The sequence below is a fragment of the Emydura macquarii genome, unplaced genomic scaffold, assembly GCF_026122565.2.
Source record: "Emydura macquarii macquarii isolate MOO-44397 ecotype Brisbane River unplaced genomic scaffold, CSIRO-AGI_Emac_v2 contig_1876, whole genome shotgun sequence".
In the NCBI taxonomy this organism is placed as follows: domain Eukaryota; kingdom Metazoa; phylum Chordata; order Testudines; family Chelidae; genus Emydura; species Emydura macquarii.
The window spans coordinates 16,553,198-16,568,134 of record NW_027132013.1 but is presented as its reverse complement, the minus strand read 5'-3'; the positions used below and the strand labels follow the sequence as shown (position 1 = coordinate 16,568,134).

Sequence of the window (14,937 nt, the reverse complement as noted above, 5' to 3'; positions counted from 1 at the left end):
AGCTGTTTTTCCCCAGCTTGACCCTATTCAAAAAGTATAGGTATAATAATATCTAATGGTGGAAAAACCCATCACCCGATAAAAAAGCCACAGGACAAGCTTCTATATGAAGTCACTAACCGCAGTGCCCTTCTACCTCCCACTCCCTGTTTGCTGTCATTTTAAGCTCTTTTCTTTGCAGTATGTTCATTAGTCAGGAGGGGAGCTTGACTGCCTTGCCGTCCAATAGCAATGATGAGTTGGCTGATGAAGGTGCATTCCGTACCCTTTATATGATATACTCTCCTCTGCCAGTCCACATGGAACTAATAGGCAGTGAGTGGGAGGCAATGACCGACAAACTCACATGCCAGCACTGTAAGCATAAATCACAGACACAGCAATAAAAAAAACCTACCCTTTCCATCATTTATTATTACCTGAACAGGGCAAAACAATGCAGGATGCATCGAAGGGCACCAACAAGATCTAAGTAATTGCCAAACACACAATGTTGATGCCTTATGAAAAATATAGAGGCAAATTTTATCTTCCATTATACACATACAGTCAATGGGTTATACAGCTGTAGGGAAGGGCAGAATGTGGCTCAGTTTTTTTTTTTATGGGGAAAAATCTACTACAGTACAACGTATTTTCTGCATTTTTCTCCATTTCTTCTTTTATTACTTAGGTCATTTTCAAATAACTGGATCTTTGTTGTTGTAAGTACAAGTTTGGCCATGAAAATAACTGCGAGAAATATGCACCTTCTTACCAAATGTATTTTCTCCCTGTGAGTGTGCAAGTCAGACCTGCCAACTTTACTGACAAAAACAAGTGAGTACAAGAGCTGGTCAGAAAGTGGAGAGTTTTCTGCAGAAAATTTCTGCTTTTCATTGAAAACTAAAAATTTTGCAGCCAAAAGTTTTCAGCTTTTGACTGAAAACATTTTGATTTTCAGGTTTTCAATTTTTTGATGAAAAGCCAACATTTTCCACAAAGAGCAGACACTTCGCAAAAACCCAGTTTCCATGGAAAAATTTTGAGCAGCCCAAATGAGCAGACATGTTAGCCCTGCAGAAACTACATAGTACAGGACAGCAAGCTGGCATCTATTCTACCTCATGTATCGTCAAAAAAAGAAAATGTTCCAATTCCAGAACGTTTGCTACTGATGATGATGAAGGGAACAAAGCTGGAGTCCCATATCCTGGGCGGCATTTGCAGTGCCAGTCTAAGTCATCTGGGACCACAGAGAGTGACTCTAATGTCATTTTTACATCTCTTTTTTTCTCATTTATTATTTGTATTGTGGTAGCTCCTAGAGTCCTCAGCTACATTGTGCAAGGCATTGTACAAACATAACAAAAAGATGGTTCCTGCCCCACAGACCTTACAGTCACTTTTGTGACTATGGCTATGACTATGGCTATAGGGGTGTCGATTCCCCTGCTTGTGTACATTCACTCATGCTAGTTCTCAAAGAGCTGGCGTAAGCATAACTAACAATGTAGCTAAGGTAGCACTGGTACTGGCAGCGGAGGCACAGCTGAGCCCTGAGTACAAATGCACCTGAAAATGGAGGGCATGTACTCAGCATAGCTCAGCCATATCTGCAATGTTACTACCAATGCTACCGTGGCAACACTGCAGTATTTATACTCACGCTAGTTCATGAGAGCTGCGACCCGTCCGTGCCTAGGGTAGCCACCTGAAAATGGCAAGGTCAGGGCAGGCTGCAAAAGGAGAGCAGATTCTCCCAACACTGGTGGGTGACACAGAAGTCAGACTTCCCAACCAGCCACAAACAATGCTGCTGATTCCCCACACCAGTTATCAAGAAGCCAAAATAAAAATATACACAGCCCCCTTTACTGCATTTCAGTCTCTGGCTCCCAATCAGCCACTAGGTCCAGTAAAGAGATCAGTTATTTAAAACTCTATGCTCTTTACCAAAAAGGTTCTCCTAACCCCAAAGAGTCAGCCACAGTACCAGATCAATAGAAGTTTGGATCTTTACCCAAAATACCATGCTGCCAGCCAATCCTTTAGTAACTGAAACTAAAGGTTTATTATAAAAAGAAAGAAACAAATTATAAGAGAAGTGTTAAATGATTAAAGCAATCAGACATATACAATTGATTTGAAAGTCCATATATATCAGGTTTCTAGTAGAATTGTGGAGTTAGCAGGCTTGTATAGTCTCTCTGGTATACATCCAGTACCTGGATGGGTCTCAGTCCTTTGTTTCATAGCTTAAGTTCAGTTCAGTTGTAGATGAGTTGATCCAGAGGTAGGTGAAGACTGATGACTGAAGACAAAATGGATGTGGTGCAGATGCCTTTTATGTCCTTTGGCCTTTGCCATGCTGTTTGTGGAAATGTACAGGAATAAGATGGAGTCCAGGGTCACATGAGTAAGTCCTGGTGACTCATCAGGTATATCCTTGGCTTCTCTCCCTGGGCCCATTGTACCTGTGAGTTTCCTTAATGGCCTATTAAGCAGGCTAGTGCTGCAGCCATCCTGTCTGGGGTGTTGCACAGAAACACCGCACAAATTGAAATATAGATGCAAACATATCCATAACTTCCATTACACATATAACACATGAACATAAACATTATCATCTTACTTAGCACATTATAGCCTTTCTAACGGTACCTGACATGGCATATCTCATATGAATTATTATGATTTTGACATGTTGATGTTAAATAATATAATAAATGCCTCCCCCCCCAATCCAGCCAGCGTCACAAGAGCTGGAGTGAGTATGTGTACATAAGAATGGGAAATCACATCCCTAGCTCATAGCATAGACATAGGCCATAACTGAGGTTTAAGACTCTCTCTGCTCTTGCTGAGTATTCCCACCTAAAGACATAATCCTCCGGAAAGAACAAGGGATGAGAGACAGAAAATATGTGATAAGATGGCAGAATTGTTTATTAATAGAATATATTTCAATATTTTCCATAAGACAGTCAAGGATCTTTAAATATTGTTCTACCCTGAGAAATAGCTTGGGACCTCCATTCAGTACCAGGATATAGGATGGGTCTTCCAGAAGTCAGACAAATGCTGTTTTGTTGTAATTTCATACTTCTCGATACTGGCCAGCATGTCCATTGTCATCAGCATGTTTTCAATTTGGGAATCTCAACTCCTGGCATCCATGAGTTCATGTTGATTCCATTTTGTTGTGAAAGTCAGTGAAAGAGCGAGGGCTCAAGCCAGTGCTGAGGCTCCTGTCTGCTGACTTAAAAATGGAATTGACATTAAGAAACAAGAGAATCCAGCTGATCTGACTTCTTACTAGCCAATCCGACAGCCCTGAACAAAATGGTCAGGTCTCAGGAGCTCTGTGGAGGAGGGACGACAGCTGGTGATTTACAGCACCTGAAACAGGTCCAGATCTGAGGAGTGTAGAGTCATGATCCTAGGGAGCTGATGCTTTCTTTTCACCAATTCACACTTTTTGCTTCTGTAGTCTGGCAATAAATCACAAACTGATCAGCTTCAGCATGCCAGTATTCTCACATTTCTAAGGGAATGCTTGCAGTCAGAAGTACTTGGGTAAGTGATGTGGTGAGGTTGAGTACAAGAGGACACAGTAGGGTGGTCACAGATGGATTCCTCCCTATAACCAAGGATAATCTGTTTACACACCAACTCACCTTCCCTCCCGATCTTTCTGAGAATAGGTTTGAAAAATTATCTTTTTTTTTCCCCCAACATTCCCTTGATTTGCAGCATTATCTCCTCAATGACCAATGCTGACCCTCCCACACTGTAACTTTCTTCTTCCTTTCCTTTGTTGCTGCTCAGATCTTCTGACATCATCCTGCGCCTCTAAAAAACAAACCTCCTCCCTTCTCCCGCTCCTGTTGTATCATTTAATCCTGTCTTTCCAACAGCAAATAATTCCAACAGCAAAAACATTTCCCAAGTGTGCACACTTCAGAAAAAGAGTCAGAATTTTGTCTTGTCTACACTTACACAGGATACACAGGTCCGGAATAACCCTTGTCCAGTCAGGGCATTTGGCAACACTAAAGCTCTGTAAACTGGAGAATGCTTTTAATTATCATCTAATCAATCATACTACAAATTACTACTGGCTTTATTTTAAATCTCCCTCCCCCCCAAGGGAACTGGACAGATCATGATAATAATCAGAGTGCATGTAGGGGTGAGGGCAAAGAATGCTAGAATTAATGTGTTTATGTCCCTCGAGGCTTGAATAAAGAAGTGAGATTTAGAACTGATCTGTCAAGACAACTGCAAGCTCCTTGGCACACTGTCCCAAAGAACCACAGTGTACAGCATTTGATTTTCCCATGCTGGTTAATCTCAGCTGCTCAACTATATTAACCTCTGCTAGCATTTTGTCTGTCATCTGGATGTCCCACTTCCAAACTTCCCAAGCTAAAATCAAAAGAGCCTGCTGCTACTCTCCTCCCTGACAAGGAAAAAAAGCAGTCTGAAGTTTGGAAGCCTATGTATCTCGTGTGCTGTGTGTGTGTGTGTGTGAGAGAGAGAGAGAGGAGGAGGGGTCACAGAGGAGAGAGAGATTTTGAAATTGCAATAACCTTAAGAAATCCCACCGGATGCTGCTCACTACTCCATGGGCATCTCATGAAGTTACAGTGAGGATTTACGATAACTCCTAAATTAATATTTTTTCATGAATTATATTCTGGTGAAAAAGTGGTGGATTGGGAGCCCTAGAGTCCAAAGTCCTCTGTTTATCCACAGAACTGGCACAGCGCAGGCAGAAGCAGTGCAAGCTTCCCCTGTGCCAATCTGCCATTGAAACTCAAGTTTCATTTGAAAGGCTGTGAGTGGAATCCAGTCTCCACTGCACATTGAATCCTTGGCTTCTCGGACAAGATACCCTACAAGAGGACCAAGTAGTGCCAACTGTGATGAGGGTGTTTCTGACATGACCATCTGTCTCCTTGGGAGCAGACTGAGACTTCCTCAATTCATTTAATAGAGACTAACAGAAAGTCATCAGCTAGTACAATTTCTCATAATTGTTTACTGATCTGTATTTGAACGTGCAATTTAAACCATCCATCCCCCCCAAATTTGGGAATATTTCAGCACTGGTCTACCTTTGTAGTTACTTTCAAATCTCAATGAATAATAATTCTGACAGCCTAGGTTGAAGCGTTCTCTAATAAAACACACTACCCTTGACAACAAAGGCTAAATTATTTTAAAAGACAACTGTAAATGGCACATGAACGATGTGCAGTTCTCTATGCAAAACAGGCAAACTGCCTCCTTTTGCATTATGACTTCACGCATATCTTTGCAAGTGTTTTTAGAACTACTCACATAGTCCGGAATTAAAACAATTACAGTTGGGCTTAAATAATAAGAATAATCACAGATGGGAATGAGCTGTAAAGTTTCCATCAAGATCCTAACTCTTCTCAAAACAGGGGTTGATTGGAACTGGAGTTTCTCTCCAGTCCACAACCTGAAGATAGGAATAAGCCAGACATTTTGGGTCCAGAGAGGTATGTTTGCAGATTAGAGAATCTTCACGTTTGCAATTTGGATTTGGCCACTCTCTCAATAATAACCATCACAAAAACTATATTAAGAGAATGTTACGGTGTAATCTTGTCTGTATGCAGAATGATAGTCTCTAATTATTTGTCAAAAAAATGTAACATCAACCTTAATTGTAGAATTTACTATCTTTTGAGTACATAACCCTGAATATAAATATTCTCAACACAGTTATGGACAGAATGTCCTAGGTTTAAAAAAAATGATGCAGAACTATTTGTTTAGACATTACATTAATGACTTATCCCATGCATTTTATAAGGTCAGCAGGAAGGAACTTGCAAACTTTGGTAGCTGGGCTATTTTTATCTTATGGGGTACATAGTAAAGGAAGGAAGGGTCCCTGCAGAACTTTGCCTCATTCACTGAGCACCCTAACTAAATTTTTTATTACACAGCTATGTAGTCACACATACATGCCCTTCTTTAGCTGCACACTTTACAAGATTAGTGAGAAAACACTGCAAAATGTATTGCATATGTACAGACTGTAATGACTCATGGGTCTTTAACTCACTCATTTACAAAACAGAATGTATATTTTTTCATAAGAAAGACAAAGAAGGATGGCTTTGTAGTTAAGGTAGACTGGGACTAAAGGTTTCTGGACTCAATTTCTATCACAGACTTTCCAGGAAAAATTGAACAAGTCACTTCATCTCTCTGTGACTTAGGTCCCCATCTATAAAATGAGGATGATTGTACTTCCCTTTCCCATCCTGTCTTGTTTGTATAGATTGTAAGCTGGTTGATGCAGGGGTGGTCTCTTGCAGTTTATTTGTACAGTGCCTAGCACAATGGGATCTTGATCTTGATAGGGGGCAGTAGGCATTATAACAACAGTCATTTTCAAAAAGGGATGAATCAGTTTATCTTAAACTTACAAACTAAATTCATCTTTGGACAGAGCCTAAGCCTGGAATTTTCAACTTGAAAAGGTAAGTGTTTCACTGACTGAACACAGAGGGCTAGAATGGAAATATTGATACGACCTTTACTTCCGTTTCTGTTATAATGCAAAATATCTCAGAGATTCCCAAGTATTTAACTGCATTCTGCAGCATCCACCAAAGAAGTACCTATGGCTGCTTGGAAGAGAGCAATGCATCTCAATATGAACCAAAACTGGCCATTTGACTCTGACGTCCATTTTCCTGAGGTGTATTACATTTTCTAAAAGTCAGTGAAATAAAAAATTACAAAATGTCACTTTTAAGACTTGAACCATAGGAGCGCAAAAGCCCCTAGAGGCCAGTCTGAATCAGAAAACTTTTTTCCAAATAGGAGGGAGGGGAGGGGGGCAGAGAGAGCTAGGGAAGTGAGAGTGAAGAATTGCTGGTTTCAAATAGCAACATTGTCCAAAGGGGTGAAAGGGAACAGATGGCCATAGAAAATGCAGCCTCAAAGCTCTGAAGAAAAGGGCTATATTGACAGATCTTGCTGTTTCCCATTCAAGCATGAACACTCTGGCATGGAGAGTTAAGATGATACAAGGAACTCTGTTCCCAGCAACTCGCTACAGGCAACTGGCCTCTGAAGCTCTCTGAGAAAAACAACATGAGAGAGAGGGAGACAGACAAACAGATATGGCAACAAGCCCAGTTTTCAGCCACCAGGGGAAAAAAAAAACCCAAGAAACAAAAAACAAACAAAAAACCCCAGAAGGGCTAGAAACAGCTGCCTTTTCCTGGCTCCAGTGCAGGACATTAGAAGGAGCGTTTCCGCCTTTTCTCATCTTCCTTTTTAGAGCAAGTTTTTTGGAGGGGTCAGCTTCAAGCTGCTGGTCTTTGCCCTGATTCGAGGTGAAAAAAAGGACAGATCAGAACTTGTCTTGCTCAGTGAAACCTGCTTCCTTTAATCCCAAGCCCCACCACCAGCTAATTCACAGCACCTTTATAAATATTTAAGTGCAAAACAACAATGCTAATACTTCAGTCTGGAATGCAAAAACTATGGGAAATTTCAAGTGACGGCTCCCAGACTAAGTGCATAGCACTCAGCAATTGTGCCATCATATATAAAAGCAGAGAGAGTTACACTCACTGTGGGAAACATAGCTAATAATGTCCTGACTTTTATATGTGGCAATTCTTAATTACAATATTGCACTAACCCTTGCTTCCATTTAATGATACTGTGCATTTAATATTAGAGAATGTCCTGAGCTAGGAAGTTCAGCTCACATCCACACCAAAAATTCAGAGAGGTCCACGCCATAAAGTTTTAATCTAATTTTTCTTAATCATTAGTTTCTTTAGAATGCAAAGCCCAAGAACATGATTATTAAATTATCATTTCAAATGCTGATTGGCTAAGAATGAATATTTGACCAGTCAATTTGCCATCCCTCCCTATGCATATCTGGGTAATGCCACTATTCAATAGTACTCATTGTTTTCTTTTGGTTGTGTGTGTGTCTATGTCTTACTCATGCTGATGCAGGGACCAGTGTTCACAAATTGGATCTGTCTTTCAAATTTCAGGACAGGTGGTTCCCCAGTATATTCCCACACATTCCAAATATCTTTAACTATTCCACATCTGTTGTCTAAAACAATTTTAGTTCTCTGCAAGAACAGTGGGAGATAAAAAATGTAAGATATATATAACATGTTAAGTGATCTCTTATGCCACACATCAGTTCTCTGTCATTTCCAGAAGAAGACAGATATCATAAAACAGCTCACCCATCATTTATTACGCTGTATAGTTACTGAAAATTCCTAGAGCAGCAGACAACATAAGTCACCTTATGGCAATGATCACATATTATATATCTAGGATCACTGTCATATGACTTTTTATGTTGTCTGCTGCTCAACTGAAATTTTTAGAAATTTATATATGCCATACAAAGTGCTTTACCAACTTTACTGTCTGAACAAACCACTATACATGTAAAAATATATACTTGTTCTGGGTGGGATTTTTCAAAGATACTCAGTGTTGGTTTAATTCTGTCCCCATTAATGTCCCAATTAAAGTCAATGGAAGTTTTACTATTGACTTCACTGGAGGAGTTAGGACAACACAAAAGTTAGTAACTTTTCATGGGAGAAAACATCCTTCTGACTCCTCTGTTGAATGTACAATAAATAAAAATGAGGAAAGTCATGGATTGTATTTCAGAATCTGTATGTGCATGATTTCTGTGCAGAGAATATTAATGATGCAGGAGTTAAAGAGATACTGGAGTAGATGCTAGGCATTCAAATTGACTTACTTTCACTATAGTCCAATCTGCAACATTTTATACACATACTTGTATGTCTCTGATCTATGTTTGTACAGCACCCAGAACAATGGGGCCCAAATCCTGACATGGGGGCCTTTGGTGCTACCAGAATAAAAGTATTTTCTACTATATATTGGGCGTATCTCTGTACTGAAGAGGTGTATTTTTTAGACTGGCTGATGTGTGGGGATCACGACAGAGAGTGCTTGCAGGCAACAGTATGCTAAGTGAATTTCTTGTTGACATTTTTCTGTAAATTTCAACCACATCAAATGTAGCAAAAGGCATAGGTGCTGGAAAGAGGGGAGCTGCTGCACCCCCTGGCTTGAAGTGGTAATAACAACCCAAATATGTGGTTTCTGCCTTCAGCACCCCCACTATAAAAACTGTTCCAGCACCACTGGCAAAAGGCAACCCTAGACCTGACATGCCTTTCCATGGGTTATTCCCTTGTAAGGGCTGGGAACCTGCAGAATTCCTGGCACACCCTTCTCCTGAGGGGGCGAAGTTTCCCTATTGCAGGAACAACAGGGAGATTAACCCTCAATCCTGAGGCTCTCAGGACTGCTGCCAGATCAGATGATGCCACCTTACCAAGTACTTCACTGTCACTCATCACCCCTGCAGGTGGAAGCATTCACAGTATAAAGGGGGGACCTGGACAAAGGCTCGATTCGTCAATCTTTACAACAGATGAGCAGCAGTTATCTACACGAGTGGTTACAGATTCACCTCTGGGACTGCAGTAACCCAGACTGGGTTGCCCTGTGGGTTGGGTGTGGGAACAAGAATGTTCAAAAGGGACTTCTGAGGATTCAGGCAGAAGAAGAGGGCAAGCCACAGAGTGTGTACTACACAGCCTAGATCCACTGAGTTTTGCTACACTCTGTTCGCAGAGGCAGAGGGTGACATGGGGGCTGTTGGTTAAGGGTAGACAAGTGTCCATTTCACAAGAAATGTGTGTTTTTGTGGGGTTTGTCACAATACAGAGGAAAGAACATATAGGCTGTTTGAAAAGTTCTGGCTTGAAAAATGTTTTACAATTATTGTACTTTCGTCATTCTCCTCTAAACCCCGAAAACTGGTGCTTTTGAAGTCACCCCAGCTCCAAGCAAACTCTCTTTAATCAAATGTTGATTTTTCCTTAAAAACAAAACACCCGCACAACATGCAACCAAAACAACATGGTGTAGCTTTTTTTTTTTTTTTTTTAAGGAAAAATCAATATTTGGTTAGAGAGAGTTTGCTTGGAGCTGGGACAATTATATCCCAGTCTGTGTTAGATGACTGGGCAAACAAAGGTTAATGGATATAAAGGACTGTCTGTGCAGCCATCAGAGAACATCACACATTTGTAATATTTTGGCAGTCCCTTTGGTCTATTCTCTTGTGGATTTGCTATGGTAACCAAGTGGATATGCTCACTTAGCCCTCTCCCAATGATCAGTATACATTTAAAAAGCATTTTAAAAAACTATGCAAGGGCCAGTGGGGTGTAGGGGGAAGGTCAGGTGAGTGAATATTTGTGCTCCTGTACATCAGACAATTGGCGCTATTGAGAAGCCACATCCTATTTATCCACAAGGCCAGACGTGGTGCAGGCAGTTCTGATGTAAGTTTCCTTGTACTTGCTCTGCCAAAGATTTTGCCCCTGACCTGGGGGACATTCTCTCCGGGAGGCGAGATGTGATACAGTTTCCAGGCTTAGCTCAGTTCCTGGCACTGGCAAATGTGACACACAGCATGTGATGTTTTTGTGAGAATTCAGTCTTAATGCTGAAGAGTGAGAATGTCTGAAATTCTGAGACCCGTTCTCATTTTACTAGGGACAACATTTTAACAGAGTGCGAGGAGGAGAGTCCCAGAAGTGCTAGGCTAGTACTATTATTTTAAAGTCCCCGATTCTGTATTTTAAAAAAATAGCCCTCTGTAGACAGGCTGTAAGAATGTGAATGTTTCAGGAATAAAACTCTGCTTCCCAGTCATAGTAGAACTTTCTACCATAAGGATAAAGCTCATCTATGCAGGAGACAGAGATTTCTGGGGGGCCAGTCCGAGACCGTAGAACAAACTCACAGAGGAATTAAGGACTTTCACCACCCTTTAAGGATAAAGCATAAGCATAAACCTTCACCTTCTGCTCTAAGTGCAAGGAGCATTTCTCTAACATGAACAGAGAAGAGTGTACATTTAAAAGACAAAATAAAACACTACGCTCCACCCACAATTCTCCTGCAGGGGAAAGAGTGAGAGAGAGAATCAGCTACACATGACAGATGTTCGTCACTTTGCTTAACACACTCAGATACTATGCAATAAGGGTGGGATGGGAATCCTATCAAATAGAATCAAACAAAATCAAACTAACCTATCTGGAGGCTGTGGAGTGTGTTGAAAAGTGGTTGTGTTTAGGTAAATGAAGGGTGACAACAAAGGTTGCCAGGAAACATGGTATTATGCCATTCTAACTTAGAGCAATTGCAAAGTGATGCATCTGACGGTGTAATATACTGTTTTATTTTACTACTCGCAGAATTAGAATGGCTACTTGGTCACCCCTGATGTCAATAGTACCCTGAAAAGGCTGTGCTGAAGTTGCTACTGTCCAGGAACTTCTCCTAGTGGTATGACATGCCTCTATCTTTACAATATTGATGTTCTACATACTCCTGGTAAGGTTTCAAGAGCAGAAAACAGAGTTGACAAGCTGAGCTGTATAAGTGACAGCCTGAGGCAACTGAAGTGGGGAGTTCTCCAAAGTGAGATGATGGCCAGAAGTGTAATCACAGACTTCTGGTGTAATCTAGGGCATTCTATATAATACACACACTGGTGAAAGCAGCATTTCACCCACCCAATGCCTAGCAGAAGCACAGTGACCTCATCCTTCTTTCTTGGCATGAATGACACCATCTGACTTCTTGTTTCTGCAAAGGAGCACTGTGGCCAAGTTCATGCTGCGTGCTGTGCCTAAAGAGTAATACAATGGCAAGAACACATATTAGACATGGCCAGAATGGGTAACTGCAGTGCACCAGTACTACTATGCTACCTCTGCAGCTATCTGATCTGCTTGACACAGTGTGCTGAGATATGACTACCTTCCTTTTAAAACAACTCCAAGTTCTTCACACTGGCCAGAACTCTATAATGAAATATCTGGAGCAAAAAGGGAATGGTGTAGCCCCTGGTAATCCCAAGTATGCTTTCCAAGTGGAAATGCTGGCATGATACTGAGTCCATGACATGAGAAAGAACTTTAGCAAAACCACAGATAAAAAGTAGAATTCCAATATTTACTCCACTGGCATAAAGCCAACTGAGGGGTGAAGGTAGTACCATCTTCAGAAGTATGAGCAAAGTATTACTGTGGATGAGGGATATACCTTAGTTTTTCCCTTTAGGAACCCTATTTCAAATCTTGCTCAAATCAAAGTTCTCAAAAAAGCTATTAATATTAATAGAAAGTTCCCATTTAACAGCTGTTACGTGGTCTAGGTGAGATGAGTTTGTGGTTTCAGTCTGTTCCCTGGAGGCATATGTCCACATTGCAAAAGCTACCACCACTCATAGCTTCATGTTGGCAGTTTCAGCAAAGAGGCCAAGGTTTGAATGAACCATAGATGAATTCTCTCATTCTTACACTTCTCTGCCTCTATCTGCCCTTCTATCCTTTGTCTGTCTTGTCTATTTAGATTGTAAACTCTTTGTGGCAGGGACTGTCTCCTACGACGTGTTTGCACAGTGCCTGGCACAATAGTGTCCTGGTGTCAGTTGGGACTGTTAGACTGTACTGATAAATGATAAATAAATAAATGATATAGAGTTAGGTCAGAGCTTTAAGATAGTTGTGGGAATATCAGTAACACCAGTATGATGACAGCAGCTATGGGCCAAGAAGGACAGACATCCCTTTGAAAGGATTTATTTTTTCAGTCTGCTAGAGCTTAAGTATTTTGGATCTGTCATTCATTTGCCTTTTGAGTTGAAGACAGCATGCAGCCTGTGACTACACTCCCTGGAACCTAGTCCTGGAACAATGACTGTAACCCACAGCTGTTGTTGAAGTGTTCTTCATTTGTTCACTGGGGGTAGAGAGAGTGATCTATAGTCTACATTTGTTTCAGTCATACAGCTATAAATTATTCTGCATTCCTTATGACTACGTAGCTTAGAGACATAATATAAAGAGTTCTTTAAAAAGTCCTTTCTCCACCCTGATTGTAATCTGTCAAAGTATCAGAAGATGGTAAAAACCCATCACTTTAATTTTCTCCTCACTATTACCAAGGGCGACATTTTGGCCCTAAACTCTTCCCCCACCCAAGTTTCTCCCAACCTCTTTCTTGACCAACCCCTGCTCTCTCACCTCTCCTCAGCCATGTAGGTCTGGGCATAAGGAACCTGATGAAACTGGAGTCAAATTGAGTTCTTGAAGAACCAAGTGGAAGAGATCTCAAGGGAACTCCAACAAGCTTTAACTGGGCATCTCTCATTTGTCTCTGCACTGCTCATCTGAAGCATTTAACTAGACCTGCCTGCTCCTTCTCTCTGTCTTCCTAGATTCCTGCAGGTGTCTTTGGGTTTCTCACCAGCATCATCAGAGAGTATCAGGAGGACACATATAGCTTTTCTCCCTCTTCAACAGACCAGCTCTCTTTCCTGCTGCCTCCAGCTCCATACATCACTGTCTGATGGCAGAGCAGAACAAGAGGAAGGAGAGAGGAATCAGCTAGTACACAGCACCAAGTGGTAGGATTAGGATGCCCCTGAGGTTGTCAACCAACTACCAGAAGAGATGTGTCAAATGAAAGGGAAAGTATGGGCTCTCCATACTCTGGGAGAAAGTACGCTCTCCATACGCTGGGGCAAGTATGGGCGGGGATGTAGTGATGGAACTGCTTTCTGAAGATGCTGGGTAAAGGGGAGAAGTATTTGCATCTGGCCTTGAAAGGCCTGAAAATTAATAAAGAAACTTTAGATTAGAGGCGTAGCCAGAACTGATTTTTTGGCAGGCCCTGTGGTTGATATGGGTGGGCACAAGCCTTGTGTCACAACCAAAACCAAGGCTGAAAAAAACACGGGATGAATTGCTTAAAATCTGATTGGGCGGGTCTGCTTTCAAAGAGGATAGACCAGCTATGCCACTGCTTTAGACAGCCCATGGAAGAAAACATACCATTTTCCAATAGGCTGTGACTGGCACATTTTATTGTATGTTGGATCTCAGATTTCTGATGGTCTACTGTAGGCCAGTTTGTGTTCAAGCCCCTCCTGGACACAAAAGAGAATGTGCCTCTCTACAGCATCTTTCTTGGTAACACAGCAAGGAAGAGATGCACCATCTTTAAAGTGACTGGGGTCCTATGCAGGAGTCAACAGCTCCTAACCAGACCCAAAGAAACAGCTGTCAACTATAAAATGACATTATCTGTTGAAGGGAAGACTGTGAGAGTGGCCTTGTGGCAAAGTCGCAACTATAGTACAGCAATGTGCCAAGGAGAGTCTTGCGGAGGGAATTTTTAAACATCCAAACTGTTCACCGTCTTTGGCATTTCCTCATTCACAAAGTTCATTTGAGCAGTGCCACCTGCCACCTCTGTCTTCTGCAGACAGAACAGAACCTGGCTCCACAAGAATGGGAAAGAGTGCAACGTGGCACAGCTGGCAGCTTCTGCTCTGGAAAAAGCTATGTTCTAACTGGCAGGCAGACCGAACTGTCTGTTAACCTAGAGATGCAGAAGCTATTCTCTCTAGGTTTGGCTCACATTCACTATTAGGGATTAACAAAATGTGGTGTCTGATCAAGCAAGTTAACAAAACAAAGACAGATGGCAATGCAGGATCTCTGCAGTTTATTTATTGCAATGCAGTCATCACATACTTCTCCACTGCACTCCCTCTGACTATAGCTTCCCCAAGGAAGATTTCTCCCACAGTGCACAATCAGTTCCACACCACGTAGTGATACAGTAGTGTCGTATAAATTATACTCTAATTATAATTATAGTGGTTGTAGTGATTAAAGTAAATAAATTAATTTCTAAGGTACCTTCAATACAATTTTAAAAATTAGCTATTAAATTGGAAGTTGCCATCTTTGACAGTCTTAGACCCAGATTGAGAAAATTGCT

At 41.3% G+C, this 14,937-nt stretch overlaps 1 protein-coding gene across 5 annotated transcripts in view; it reads right to left on the bottom strand.

Moving 5' to 3' along the window:
• Positions 1–14,937, bottom strand: part of RAD51B (RAD51 paralog B) — a 574,968-nt gene that overhangs the window by 208,013 nt on the left and 352,018 nt on the right. Inside the window, exon 9 of one of the 5 annotated variants that reach the window (XM_067557797.1) lies at positions 2,923–3,473. The exons of the other annotated variants lie outside the window; for them this stretch is intronic. Within the exon in view, the coding sequence (XP_067413898.1) occupies positions 3,373–3,473 (101 nt within the window). The 3' untranslated portion in view covers positions 2,923–3,372. Of the gene's footprint in view, positions 1–2,922; positions 3,474–14,937 lie in introns of those variants that run through there. 5 annotated transcript variants of the gene reach the window in all.